Consider the following 14,948-nt stretch of genomic DNA (forward strand, 5'->3'; position numbering starts at 1 on the left):
GAGAAGTGATTGCTTTTCTGAAGGATTACCCGTTTCTTCTAAATTGTATACATCAAATTTGGCCTAAATAGGTATGTCATAAACGTAGGCAGAATTAACTAGAATTCCAGTTGTGAGTCGCAAATCTTTATTTAGCACCCATGGGGTACACAGCACCATACAAGACGAGGTTTTCAGTGCATGTAACAAAATATACATGTAGAGAACACAAGTGCATATAATTACAGATAAAAAAAAGCTGTTTTGGAAAAGAAGCATATAATAGTTGGTGGTTTGCTGAGGAATTAAAGGAAACTTCTTGCATTTTGAGGTCTTATTATTTTTGTATTTTGAGGCTTTTTAAAATTTTTACTTTTTAAAAAGATTTTATTTATTTGACAGATAGAGATCACAAGTAGACAGAGAGGCAGGCAGAGAGAGAGAGAGAGGGGAGGAAGCAGGCTCCCTGCTGAGCAGAGAGCCCCATGTGGGGCTCAATCCCAGATCCTGGGATCTTGACCTGAGCCAAAGGCAGAGGCTTTACCCACTGAGCCACCCAGGCATCCTGAGGCTTTTTTTTTTTTTTTTTAAAGGGACGAAAGGAAAATTGGGTACAGCATTAAAGAAAAATAATATATAAAAAGATAACTTGGCTAGTCTCGACAAATACAGAAATGGATTAAAGAACCGAGTCCAAAGGGGAAATAAAAGCAGACTTCAGCAGCCAAGTTTCTGCCCTTAAATCAGCCAAAACAAAGCACTAAAAGAGACAATTAGAGATTGATAGCTCAGCTCAGTTATGATGTGGCACTTGAAGAGACCCATCTCCCACTCTCAGATTTTAATCTCAGCCTATAACATCAAAGACAAAGACCAAAGTAAACATACATGGAAAACAAACAAGAAATAAACCTTCGAGGTTGTAAAACATGCAGGAAGAATATAGATATGAATGCATGTGTATACATACACATAAACCTATACAATACACATCATGGTATTTTCAAAGAGATAAGATACTGAAACCATAACCCAAAATAGGATGCTGTTAAAGAAATCCAGAGAAGAAAAGAGAACTCTAGCAATTAAGAATATGAGACTAGAAAAATAAAGCATAACTGACATACTGGAAGTTTTTCTTTTTTTAAGATTTTACTTATTTGACAGAGAAAGACACAGCAAGAGAGGGAACACAAGCAGGGGAGAGGGAGAAGCAGTCTTCCCAACAAGCAAGAACTCTGGGATCATGACCTGAGCCAAAGGCAGATGCTTAACCGACTGAGCCACCCAGGTGCCCCCATACTGGAAGATTTAAATTGAGAAAATCTCCCAGAAAGCACAGCAAAACGAAAGCTGAGAATAAAGAGAAAATTTGGAGCACATGGCTGGCTTAATTGGGAGAGCATGCAACTTCTGATCTCAGGGTTATAAGTTTGAGCCCCATACTGGGTGTAGAGATTACTTAAGTAACTAGAAAAAAAAATCATAACTCTTTTAAAAGAGAGAGAGAGAGAGAAGATTAGAGAGCCAATCCTGGAAGTCTAACAGCTGAATAAGAAGAATTCTATAAAGGAAGAAAGAATGAACACATGAGGAATAGTTAAAGAAATGGTTCAAGATAATTTCCCTGAATTGAAGGACAAAGATTTCAGATTGAAAGATCCCACCAAGCACCCGGGATGAAGGAGGAAGATGGACCTTATCAGAAACAGAACATTGGGACAAAGATAATTCGGTCAGCTTCAAGAGATATAAAAACTAAAAGATAAAGAAGAGAATGACATCTGACTTTAGTAGTCACCATGGATGCCATAAATCAGACCATTTTCAGATTTCATAGCAGCAGCATCAGAAGCTAGCAGAAGCCTTCAAAATTGTATTATGGAGGTTACTCAAGAATTCTATATCCTGAAAAAATAGCTATCAAGTGTAAGGGTAAAATAAAATGTTCAAACATGCAAGGTTACCCCTCAATTTTCCTTTTCAAAAACAACTGGAAGATGTCCTTTACCAGTAAGTGGGAGAAAACCAAGGAAAAGGGAAATAATGAAATTTAACTGGACAGATCTGAGATAAGAGAGACAAAGGGAATCTCTAGCACACTGATGGACAGTGACAGCTGTGAAGTAGATCAAGATGTCAGGATTTATGTACAAAAATATTTCCCATACTTACCAAGTATCTTCACTTTCAGTGTACAGCCTAAAATTCCTACATCTTTAATGTGAATAAATGGACTTAACTTCTCTCATCTGAACAAGCTTTTAGGTTATACCTTTTGCTCCTTTTTCTAGTTCCTGGGTTTCCCACTCTCTAAAACAATTTCAAGTTAAATTTTCATCTAGTTCAATATTTTTAAGTAATTAAATTGAGTCCAAACTTAGAATAGGGTTTTATTTGAACAGTAACCAAACTAAACCCAGAAACGAGTATAGAAAAAAAAAAAAAATCTAAAACCTCTCAAAAGCCAGAACTACTTTCAATTATTTCTTTTTGAGCCAGTATTCCTCTTCGGGTTCCAAGGGGGAAGTTCCTGGCAGCCAAATGTACAACTTTGTTATGGATAAAATCAGTTTTGATGCTTGGAGATTCCCAGTCCCTTTTCCACTCCATAATCAGGGCCGGGTAACCTATAGCTGAGTGTAACTCCTTTTTTCTCTACAAAAGCAACTTACACATCAAGGAGAATCCAAGAAGCTGTTCCAGACTTTACAAACTCAGTGAAATTGCTTTGTTTTGTTTTGGTAAGTGAAAACTCTTGTCCAGCACAATCCCTTCTAGAGGGCCTAAGTAAGCCAAGTCTGACTAGTTTCTAAGTATTCTTCTCTTATGGCTCTCCTTTACCTAGAACAAAAATATTCCAATTCCTCCAGGTTTCTATTCCCTCTTTTCTTGTCTGTGTTGAAACTGGAATAGTAAGAACAGAAGTTCCATCTCAAAGAGTGCCAAAACCCTCCCTCTTAGCACTCAAATGGTTTGATGAGACAGAGTTGCATGCAGCCAGAGATTCTCCAACTACTGTTAAAATACTTGGAAATAAAATGTGTAAAGTTAGTTCTTACCTATTCCTCAGGTTATGTTGCCCACCTTATGGCTCATAATGGTAAATTACTTGCCAAGAATTAAACATAGATTTTTGTAGGTGAAAATGTGAAATTTGGCCCTTTGAGGGCATAAGCTCAAAGATAATAATCACAAAAGTAAGTAAGAACTGAATTCTATTGTAACATTTGTTTCTCTTAATACATAATTTACAAATAAGTTACAAACTGTATAATGGTATTTTATATAAAATATACACTTCCATCCCACTCGTGTAAAGTTGAACAGCAGAAAGGATAAAGAGAAAGCCTACGTGTATGAAAATGTCCTTATTTTGTTCCTAGCATTCTAAGTCATACAAATGAATTCCCTGACAAGTGTAAACTGAAAAGAATTCTCTTGATGGATCACAATCTAAGTTAATTCCACTGATGACTGAAGGTTCTCTTACATGGCTCTAATTACAGCATGAAAAGCTAATCTCATCAACAGGCATTAGCTACAGATTTATAATATTTTCTTTCTACACTTATTAACCCCACATTGGCAGAGGATTTCTTTCTCAGGCATAGTCCCAGCTTCATACCCATAATCCCATGTTAGTTCTGTTCTTGCTTTCACATACCTAGAAAGCAGAAATTAAAAAGCAAACATAAATTACTCTGAGTAACTATCAAATGAATCAAACTTGAATATATCAATTTATTAACATTACAAACCTTCAAAAATCTGGTTTCTTCTAACAACCCCCCCCCCCCAGTTAGGCATGCTCTTTTATTAAGAATAATCATTTGAGTTTTATTTCAAATCTACCAAAATCCTAAGTAAGAAACCTGTCAACATCCACAGGAAAGGAAGTGTTTAGCAAACAGTGGAACCCAGTGATGTGATGATGTCTGTGGTATGAGGCCTGTGGTGTGACAGCTGGAGGCAGTTCTGACTTATAGGAGATGTAGCATTTTCCATCATTTATTCCCTGAACTGAACCGGGTCAGAACTGATATCTTTGTCTTTTTGGGCATTAATTCTCTGAGAAATAAGGACTGAAATTTTATTGGCTAGGAAGTTTGGGATAAATGAGTATTTTAGGGTAGCAGGTATTAGGGGCTATCCCGCATATTTCTAAAAATATTTTTCTATTGTTATTTTTCACAATTTCAAAATGATTTAATTTTGTGATTTAACATAAAAAATTTCAAACCTGTTGGTGAAGAATGCCACCAATGGAAAGTTTCTGTCACGTGTTTCTACAAAAACATTCTGTACCAAAAGATTTGGGCAACAACTATGCTGTTAAAATAAATACATAAATACATAGGTTAGATATAGCAAAGAGTTTGATACCTTGTTTTTGAAACATTAAATACCATTCTAACACATCTTACTTATTTTTGTTTCTTTCCTTTTGCTGACCTACACTGTAAAATATCACAGACTGTGATTTTTTAATAGTAGGAACTCAATCAGAAAAGCCCTCTTCTGACATTCTTACCTTGCTGGTAGAAATGCAAAATGGTACTAACTTCTATAGAACATAATGTGTCAATTTTATCATTATTATGAATGCATCTATCCTTTGATTCAGCAATCCTATCTCTGAGAATATATTCCACAGATATATCTGTACATGTACATTATCTGTACATATGTCTATGTGTTTATTTATTAAGCACTGTTTTTAATAATAAAACATTATTATTCTAAACCATTTAGAAACAACCCAATGTCTGTCCAAAGAACAATGGTTAAATGAACTTCGGTATATCCAAGCTATGGAATTCTATGTAGCTATAAACAAAAACAAACACACACAAAATGAGGGGATCTCTCTGTGTACTGATATGGAAAGATCTCCAGAGTATATTGTTAATTTAAAAAGCAAGGCACAGAACAGTGAATATAACATGCTTTTATGTAAGAAAGGGGGGGAATAAGAATATATATATATATACCCGTGTATATATATATTCACATATAGTGTGGGGGATAAGGTGAAAAGAGGCATAGTTAAATTTTAGGGTTTTTTTTTTTTTTTTAAACCAGAAGAAAAAAAGGTTAATACGAAGAATATATGTAACTGAGTTTTATGTCATTGTCAAACAGACCCTCCAGAAAGGGGACATATGTAAGGAATTGATGTCTCTGCTGAACACAACCATTAGTTACCTTTGCTCAAGGCTCCTGACATGATACTATTTTATCCAATTACCACCATTCCAATATTGTTGCCTACTGCCCACTAGCACCCGCCTCTACACATTCATCTATGCCAGATTCATAGGAGACCAAATCCTTGCAATACTCCTTGAACATGTCTGCCACCATTCAATTTCAATGACAACTTCCTGTCCATGCATTTTTTTCAATTGGGTGGTAACCTTTACTCATGGTGCCTACCATGAATGGAGGCAGGCTTGGAGCTACCTTGAAACAGAATTTTGTTCAGCTGTATGTATGTATTCTGAATGGCTTTTTGTTTCATGTATTCATTTTATTTCTATTTTTAAATCATGAATGTATTTTCCATGTAAAAAAAATAAAAGGAAGGAAAGAAAGAAAAAAGTAAGAAGGAGGAAAGGCAGGAAAGAAAAGTCCTATTTTTTCCTCCTCTAAACAAGAGACTAGCTCAAGTGGTATGCTGACTGGGGGGATAAAATCAAACACAGTTATGGTGCAGCCACTTTCAACATAACTGACTTTTGGAAATAAAGCCATGACAGTCTTTTGCTGGGGATTGTTCTTTAATGGCTCTCCAGACATGTTTGGCAATAGTACAAAAGCAGTCAAAGTGGAAGAAAGAACAGCAGTTGGGGGACAGAAGAAAGTAAAGGATTCTATTTCTTGTTAACCAAGTATCCTCCTAACTAGGGGGAAAAGAAACAGACCACCTAGCAAGGAAAAGCTCTTTGTTTTTAAAGATTTTCTGACCTCAGGTGGGCAGGGTGGGGGGTGGGAGGGGAATAATGGGTATTAAGGAGAGCACCTGTGATGCGCACAAGGTTTTGTATGTAAGTGACAAATGACCAAGTTGAGAATAATACTGCACTGTATGTTAACTAACTGTAATTTAAATAAAAATTTGAAAAAGAAAAAAAGATTTTCCAACTTCAGAATCTTTTTCTCTTCTGATGGCAAGTGAACTACATATGATTGCACATAAATTTCAAACCATTCAAAGTAGCACAGAAAAAATGTTTAGAAATGTGAATCTCAGCCCATATACTCACGTTAAGGAAGCGGCCCACGTTCCCTTCTTTTGTGGCATCCAATAAAAACATGTTCCCTTTATTGAACTTCTTTAGAGAATCAGGTGAAATATTTTTGGTTTCACTTGGGAACTCTTTTTCACAAAAGACTTGATGATTTTGATATGCTGGAGTTTCTCCTTGGGGCTTTTGCATTTGAGCCTTGAGCTCCTTTGTAATATTCAGTTTATCCAATGTGGTTGCTTGGTTACATCTGCCCCCTGATGGAGTCTCTTCTCTACATTTAGTTATATCTATCACTTCTGATTCAATCAGCAGATTGTCTTCAAAGTCTTTAACTTGGTAGGAGCTTGAATCCTCTAATAAATATTTTGGAAGGAAGTGTCAGCAAATATATTTGGCTGATCAATAGTCCTGTGATTAACATACTAATTAAAAGCTAGTTGCTTTAATTATTACTAATCTTACAATATGAGGGTAGACATTACTCCAATTTTACAAATGAAAACTTTGAGCCTTTGAGAGGGTAAGAGATTCACCTGAACTGTAATATAATAAGTGGGGTAAGAAACCCAGAAGAGTCTTAAATGTTTGAGAAATGTCTGGTTCCAGGTCTGCCTTCTTCCTACTACCTTTTTACTAATGTACCTATTGCCTCCTGTCACTACTATATTTAATCTCTACTCCTCATTAACTGACTTACCTCTCTTCAACCCTGGAATCTGCATTTGAGTATATTCTAAACACCTGAAACAGAGCAGGTGTTTAGGGAAGTACTCTAGGCCTTTAGGACACCAATGAAAGGCCTGAGAAGACCCTCTTGGCATCAACTTCAGCAAGTCCCAAGAGTAATAATACCTGTACTGCTATGGGTTTTGCACACATTAGTGAATAAAGGTTTTGCAAGATGACCATTCAATATTTATACCTTTACAAACAATAATACTTTAGAACAAGATGAACTGCCTTAATCATTTTTCTTATCCAATAACGGAAATAATTTTTTTAAATATTCAAAAGTGTGAATCCTTGTCAAATGGAATAAGTAAAATCATTTATTTTTAAAAAGTCACTTGTGCCACCTAACTTAGTGGCACAAAGAAATTGGAATTCTCTAAATGTTCTTGATCTAATCATTATTCTTACTGCCTGCTGTTTCTACATGTTCTCATATTTTAATTTTGGGTTACTCATGAATCATAGTAGTACATAACTGATTTCTGTAGTGCCTACTATATATAAATATATATACACATTGTAGCAATTAATGAAAACAACAAAAGAACCAAAAGCAAGAGTACTCATTATGACTCATATGCATTAAATGGTGAAGGAAATCAGAGTATGTCATACCAAAATATGCTTCCTTGACATAAGAATTATTTTAAGCTAAAAGTGATTAAGTAGCCTATGCAAAAAAAATTTCTTTGCCTTCCCCCACCTGTTTAAATTAGTACCTAAATTTACAAATATGTCCTCCCTCCTCCTACCAGGAAGGACAAAAGTTAGTCAACCAGAGACAGCTTTAGACCTTTATCAGGCTGGAAACCAAAGGAGAGGAATCTACATAATGAACCTCACTAATGAGCATTTATCCACTCAAGGTCCTTTTCCTTTGTCTTGTCATTCCTCTAAAAATTTATTGTTCTTTGGCAAAGATGCTAGATAAGCCAGAGTCCTTTTTTTTTTTTTTTTTAAGATTTTACTTTTGAGTAATCTTCACATCCAATTGGCCTTGAACTCACAACCCTGAGGATCCAGAGTCACATGTTCCACTGATTAAGCTAGTCAGGCACCCCTCTAAGCTACTTCTTTATGTTACTTATCTCTGAGTACTCCCATGTGTTATATGTGATACACATGCTAATGGTGATACCTAGTAATAAGTTTCTGCTTGTTTTTCTCTTGTCAGTCTGTCAGTCTAATTTATAAGGCCCCAGCTGGATAACTAAAATGGGTAGAAGAGGAGATTTTCCTCCCCTTTGGTGATAAAATAATTAAAATACATAAATGCCCTTTCTGATAGACCTTTTCTGTCAAATAGCTGCCCTGCTCCCCAGCCCCAATCTTTATCTTTTAAAACCAGGTGAGGAGTTGGGTATACAGAGGCAAAAATACTCTAAAGGAGAAGAGGTAATGGCTCAGTTATATCAGCAGTATCTTCCCCAGTGGGGGATATTATGAAAAGCAAAAGTATGAAAATCCAGGTTTGTCAAACTGTAACATAAACCACTACAAGACTGGTAACACTGAAAGACAGGCACTCAGAATAGCAATATTTTCACTGAGCATCCCTACAGCACTGTTGGCTGTGAAGTACTACAGAATGATGTATCTTAATTTTAAAGGAGCCCCTAAAAGAGTGAGGAAATGGCTGCTTTGGACAATGCTTCCAAAGCCACAGATAACACCGAGAACTATGCAGACTCAGAGCTGTCTACTCCACTTCTTCCTGCCATGCCTCAGAATCACTGTTGGCAAAAACAGATCAAGGGCTGGCAAACTTCTGCAAGGGGCCAAATAGTATTTTAGGCTTTGTGGGCCATCCAGTCTCTGTTGTGACTATTCAGTTCTGCTGATGTAATGTGAAAGTCATCAGAGATAATATGTAAATTAATGAAAGTGGCTATGCTCCAATAAAACTTTGTTTATGGACACGAAAACACAATTTCATATAATTCTTGTCACAAAATATTATTCATCTTATTTTTTTTTAAGTTATTTAAAAATGTAAAAATTATCTTAGCTCACAGGCCATACATAAACAGATGATAGGCCAGATTTGGTCCACAAATTATAGTGTGCCACCCTCTGATCCACCCAAGTAATAACTTTTATGACGAATGCAGCTTGTTTGTTCTAAGTTCAAGAAAATAAGCCACAGGTATTGAGCAAGATAGACAAAAAGGCACAAGAGGCAGGCTATCACAGAGTGAAACAAAGCCTACTTTTCATTTCCTCGGCTTTGGAGTTCAGAGGTACTTGGGTTGGTTTAAATCCATCATTATCTTCTGAGATGACAGACTCTGAGGAAGCAAATCCCTTAAAAGAGAACAGGTATGATGTCTTTACTTTTAGATCAGGATAAACAATTTAATGTAGCAGTTAGACCTCTTTTCATCAAGTGTCAGTCTTCATAAGCTGTAGCTACCATATTAGTTTTGGAAGACTCAAAGCTGATATAAGAAATCTCTGGAGTGATGGAGCCCTTTTGGCTGTGTTCTACTTCTGGGCACTCCAGTAAGCCACAAATTACAGATTTTATTTATCAAAACTGTCAAGACAGTCTTTAGGCATTAAAATTTAAAATAAACTTCAAAGACATCTGTCTGTATCCCTCAATTCTGATACCAGATTATAAATTCGGCTTCAACTATAAGGTATACAAAGATAAAAGCACACTTTGGCCAGTTTTTACTTCAAGGAGGTCAAAGGAGTTGCCGGTGTTTACAAGTTGTAGATACAGCAATCACTTTATATATTAATGATAACTTTTAAAAAGGTCATAAGTTTAACACCACACTTGGCACTCAACTATGTGTTTAATAAGTGTTGACCATTATTATTATTATTATTCAATTTACTTAAATAGTCAATATTTATTGAGCACTTGGGTGTCAAACACTATGCTACACCAAGTTTCTGAAGCTTCTCTCATTTAATCCTCTTAACTCTGAGACAGATAATATTCTCCGCATTTTACAGATAAAGAAATGTAGACATGGACATGTGACCCAGGTAGAAAGCAGCAGAGCTGGAGTTCTATGTGGTCTAATGGACTAACCTTTTCATAATTATGTGATCTTGAAGAGGTACTTACTGTATGTACATCGCTAGGCAGAGGGCAAATATTGGCACATCACGTAGGGCAGAATTTTTATTTTTTTATCAACAAGCCCTACTGTGAACTACCTTTATGTCTTTCTTTGTTTTTTTTCCTGTATCTTTCACTGCTTCCAAGTTATAGTCTCTGGCTAATTTTTCTCAGTAGAGACTGAAAACTATACCTTCAGAAGTTATGTAGAATGGTGTGTTCTGGATGATTCTTTCATTAGACTTTCTCTTATGCCTCTCAACCTTATCTTCTTAACCTAAATTACTCCATCTTTTTCTTATTATGTATCACTCCCAACTCTGGAACATTCTAGCTTTTCTATAAATTCTCAGAACTAGACAGCTCTCAGTCTCAGTGGAACACATTGTCAGATCATGATCAACAGTCTCCTTATGTATCTAAGTTGGGAACAGGCCAATGACCCTGGAGGACACTAAGTAAATAAAACACGATCCTAATACTTCAACAGTATGTCCCTTCCAAAGTAATAAAAGAATTCCTACATATTACTAAATTATACAAACAACTGGAATTAAATAAAAGACAAAGTTGAAATCACAGTTAATGTTCTCATAAGGGGCCCATCTACATTTTGCAGTTTTTACCATCCTTTTCCCATTGCGTTGAATAATGGCTGTCTTCACTTTAGGACTTCTAATGACTGAATGATATTGAATTCTTGAAATATTGTTACATTTCATTTCTCTGAAAAGGAAAAACAGTTATTCTATATATCACTAAAAATTCTCTTTATTGGACCTTGAAATATAGGTATCACTGTTACAGAAGTATCCATTTAGAAATTAATCTAGTAACACCTATGCTTATCTCCCACTAAAGAAGGAAATATATTTTAGAGCCAATCATTTTTGAAGTATTTTTAAAAATGAATCTGTGAAAAGGATTGTGAATAAGATGACAGAAAATAAAAAGGACAGCAAAAGTTGTGACATCCATAAAGACTCTGATTAAAGGGATAAGTCTTGGGATGCCTGGGTGGCTCAGTTGGTTAAGCAGCTGCCTTCGGCTCGGGTCATGATCCCGGCGTCCTGGGATCGAGTCCCACATCGGGCTCCATGCTCCGCGAGGGGCCTGCTTCTCCCTCTGCCTCTGCCTGCCTCTCTGTCTGCCTGTGCTCGCTGTCTCTCTGACAAATAAATAAATAAAATCTTTAAAAAAAAAAAAAAAAGGGATAAGTCTTTTAAAAGTAAAACTACACAAATAGGACACTGAGGAGATAAATATGTTGGCTAGTTTTTAAAATATAAGCATTCTAGATTTTTCAGAGTTAAACTTAACAACTGTGAAGCAAGTTGATATATAGGAGATACATAGGAGTAGTGGGGGCAGGGGAAGTCAGAAACAAAAGGAACCATTCTTGTTCAATAATATAGATCAATCTTGACTGGGTTCATAGTATCTTACTTACATAACAGGCTCTTTTAAATTATTACTGAACGTAGGCAGATATTCCTCAGTCTCAGCACTTTTGTGTGTTTCCAGTTCTAATGGGATAACTTCAACCTCACAATCTGCAGCTTCTATTTTCCTCTTTTTTGAAAACATATTTTTCATAATATTCTCTTCTTTTCCATTTTCACCAATAGCATTAGGTTTCTCAGTGTTAGATCTGCTGAGTAATCTTCCTAAAAGAAAAAAAGTAAGAGTTTATTAAGAAAAAAAATAATAAAATTGCTAAACAATAAAAGAACATCTCCATTCTGCTCCATTACTAAAGATCTCTGTGAAATGTACCATATTTCTATAATGAAAATAAATACATTAACTCACCCTAGGAAACTCTTGTAAGAAACAATAAATAAAAGACCACTAAGTGACTTCCTATCTTCCAGTATACGAAAAAACACTGGCCATATAAAAAAAAAAAAGGCATTTGGGGCGCCTGGGTGGCTCAGTGGGTTAAAACCTCTGCCTTAGGCTCAGAGTCCTGGGATCGAGCCCCACATCGGACTCTGCTCAGCAGGGAGCCTGCTTCCACCTCTCTCTCTGCCTACTTGTGATCTCTCTCTCTCTGTCAAATAAATAAATAAAATATTAAAATAAATAAATAAATAAATGAAAAAAGGCATTTGTCTGTTCTGATATAAAATGAAGGGCGGCCCATAGGGAGCTCCACTCTTAACATCGCAGCTTTTGTGTCTAGTTAAAATATCTAGTTAAGGGGCGCCTGGGTGGCTCAGTGGGTTAAAGCCTCTGCCTTCGGCTCAGGTCATGATCCCAGGGTCCTGGGATTGAGCCCTGCATCGGGCTCTTTGCTCAGCAGGAAGCCTGCTCTCCTCCCTTCTGCCTGCCTCTCTGCCTACTTGTGATCTCTGTCAAATAAATAAATAAAATCTTAAAAAAAAAAAGTCTAATTAAAATGCTTTATCAGTTAAAACTTGTATTTTTTTAAGGCTCCTGGGTGGCTCAGTCAATTAAATATCTGCCTTCAGCTCAGGTCCTGATTCCGGGGTCCTGGCATCAAGCCCCATGTTGGGCTCCCTGCTCAGTAAGGAGTCTGCTTCTCCCTCTTCCTCTGCCGCTTTCCATTCCCCCACCATCCCCACTCCTGCTTTCTCTCAAATAAAATCTTTTTAAAAAACCTGTATTTTTTAATAAAGTGACCTATGTAAATGTAAGGCAATTGTGCCTATTGCTCTCATATTAAGTTCTAGTGTAATATTAAAACTTAAAGTTTATGCATTTTCTTTTAAGGGACTCAAAACTATAGTTACCAAGTCAAAATCAGCAGCTAGATTAGAGAGGTACCTTAAGTACATTTTCTAGTAATGAGGACAAAACTAATGATACTTCCTGGACACCATGTGGCTCCTTATAAGGCAGCTGACTCTCATCAAAGAGTGATTTTTAGAAATATGAGAGATTAATGTGTAGGCAAATTGTGTAGTATGTGGATCCAAATGTGGCTGTTATGAATTATACTAATTCTTGCTTTCACTGAAGTGAATCTGGAATTTCAGATGAGGATGGCTGTGGTTGCTCTGGTCTCTGCTGCCTTCCTGCCAAGACTTGGTCCAGCATAATTCCTTCAGACTGGTTCCAGAGCCATGTATCCTCAACCTTTCTCATTTCATGGTACACACAGGGAGTGAGGCTTTTTTGCCTGATACTCCAGGGTAAATGGCTGAGACTACTGCAACTGATGTTTCTGGCCGAGGGGTTGTGACCAGAAAAAATCAGTAATGGCACAACCATAAAACACTGGTTGGGAAGCTTTGCTTAGAGATGGGCAACTTGAGTCCCTGAAATGGAGGGAGCTGCTTAAAGTCACTGCCTGAATCATCTTGTGCAGGTATTTATTACAGACTTAACTTGTTAAATTCTAACAGTTCAAATTATTGAACAAGATCATCTTTGGTTGATAATCTTTACCTTAGGAAGTCAGTCATTTAGCTTTCTTATTCAAAAAGTCTTAACTTATCCCAAAGCATCTATAGCGATGGAGAGAAAAAAAAATGCCTCACATAATAACCCAAGTTTTATCTCTGAGCCTTTTGTTTTTTCTGGAATACCCAGTATCTCCTCATCTGCGAGTGCTCGATTTCCCAGTCACCTGCCCTCCTCTGATGCTCCTCCTCTATATTGTTGCTCCTGTCCTTGCTATAAGATTTAGTAAAATGGAGATTCAGAAATGCAGATCTTACTATAGTAATTTGAATAATTAACCTTTGCTTTACCTGAATAAATGCAAACAAATGTCCCTCTGTCAATGTCATCTAGGCAGCGTACTCCCCATCCCTTCTTCTCAGTTTTGAACACCTGTAGCCTCACTTGAGGTCCATGCTGGACAACTCGGTTTTGACACATTCGCCGATTACACTTGCATAACAGGCTGCATTCATAAATGCTGTCAATAAAATATGCAAGAAAAAAATAAATCAGATATCCTAAATTAAAAGCAAAAGCAGTTTATACTGCTACCTCACTAATACTTAGGACAGGAGGCAGACTAAGTGTGAAGCCTCCCCAAGCTACGCTGCCTGGATTCTCATCATAGCTTTGGATGAGTTATCAATTTCCCATTTTCTAAAATTGGGATATATAATAGTACCTATGTTGTAGGGTTGTTTCACGATTAAATGAGTCAGTATTTACAAGGGGCTTACGGCAATGCCTGGCACATAATAAATGTTAGCTTTTTTTAAATGTCTAGTAATGTCTGGGAAAGGAATATCTAAAAAGAAAGCTTTTCCATTTCTCTGTATTTTTTAATAACAACAATTTTGAAAGTTTGAAAATTCCCAATTCTTAGATGAGCTTTGCAAATTCTATTTCTCAGTGGGGAAAGAGCTTCCCAAAGTAGTCTAACCCTAGAGGGTAAGAGCTAGACTCAAAGCAGATGGGTGTTTAAGTACACATTTACCCTGTGTGTGCTCTCTGACTTCCATTTCTTTCTTTCTTTTTCTTTTCTGACTTCTATTTCCAAGAACAATATATAAATTTGGTTTTTTATTCCTTAATATATATTTTTGGTATAAAAAATTAATATTTAATGATATCTATAAGACTACAGACCACAACAATAAAGTACCCACCTTCAAAAATACAAACACCCTGCAATAAATCCTCAAGGTATCTTACCCAGTAGGTATTTGTCTCTGTAGTCTTTTATATTTATATCCAGTGGTTATTTTATTACTTGACAAGGGGCAAGTCCTGGCATTCCTTGCGGTCAGTTGAAGACATGCACATTTTGTTCTAAAAGGAAAGCAATGGATCAAGAAGTTAGAATAAAAAAGCACCAACTTAAGTAAAGAGAGTCTTGATAAAAATGTAAATAATATAGTAAAGAATGTAATTGTATTTAGAATAGTCACTTAGCTCATGGACAGTTGGACTTCTTCCCTAAAGAAGAGATCTCTTTA

General features: G+C 36.3%; 1 protein-coding gene across 6 annotated transcripts in view; it reads right to left on the reverse strand.

The window, feature by feature from the left end:
* Positions 1 to 14,948, reverse strand: part of SETDB2 (SET domain bifurcated histone lysine methyltransferase 2) — a 93,269-nt gene that overhangs the window by 32,737 nt on the left and 45,584 nt on the right. For 5 of the 6 annotated variants that reach the window (XM_059377911.1, XM_059377910.1, XM_059377909.1 and 2 more), the window contains 8 exons: positions 14,665 to 14,781; positions 13,761 to 13,930; positions 11,492 to 11,708; positions 10,668 to 10,767; positions 9,176 to 9,269; positions 6,249 to 6,586; positions 4,223 to 4,311; positions 2,359 to 3,646 (listed from right to left, as the gene is read on the reverse strand). In XM_059377911.1, coding sequence (XP_059233894.1) covers positions 3,529 to 3,646; positions 4,223 to 4,311; positions 6,249 to 6,586; positions 9,176 to 9,269; positions 10,668 to 10,767; positions 11,492 to 11,708; positions 13,761 to 13,930; positions 14,665 to 14,781 — 1,243 coding nt within the window. In that variant the 3' untranslated portion in view covers positions 2,359 to 3,528. Of the gene's footprint in view, positions 1 to 2,358; positions 3,647 to 4,222; positions 4,312 to 6,248; positions 6,587 to 9,175; positions 9,270 to 10,667; positions 10,768 to 11,491; positions 11,709 to 13,760; positions 13,931 to 14,664; positions 14,782 to 14,948 lie in introns of those variants that run through there. The other variant, XM_059377914.1, reaches the window with a different exon arrangement.

Source organism: Mustela nigripes, chromosome 15 (assembly GCF_022355385.1).
Source record: "Mustela nigripes isolate SB6536 chromosome 15, MUSNIG.SB6536, whole genome shotgun sequence".
Lineage (NCBI taxonomy): Eukaryota > Metazoa > Chordata > Mammalia > Carnivora > Mustelidae > Mustela > Mustela nigripes.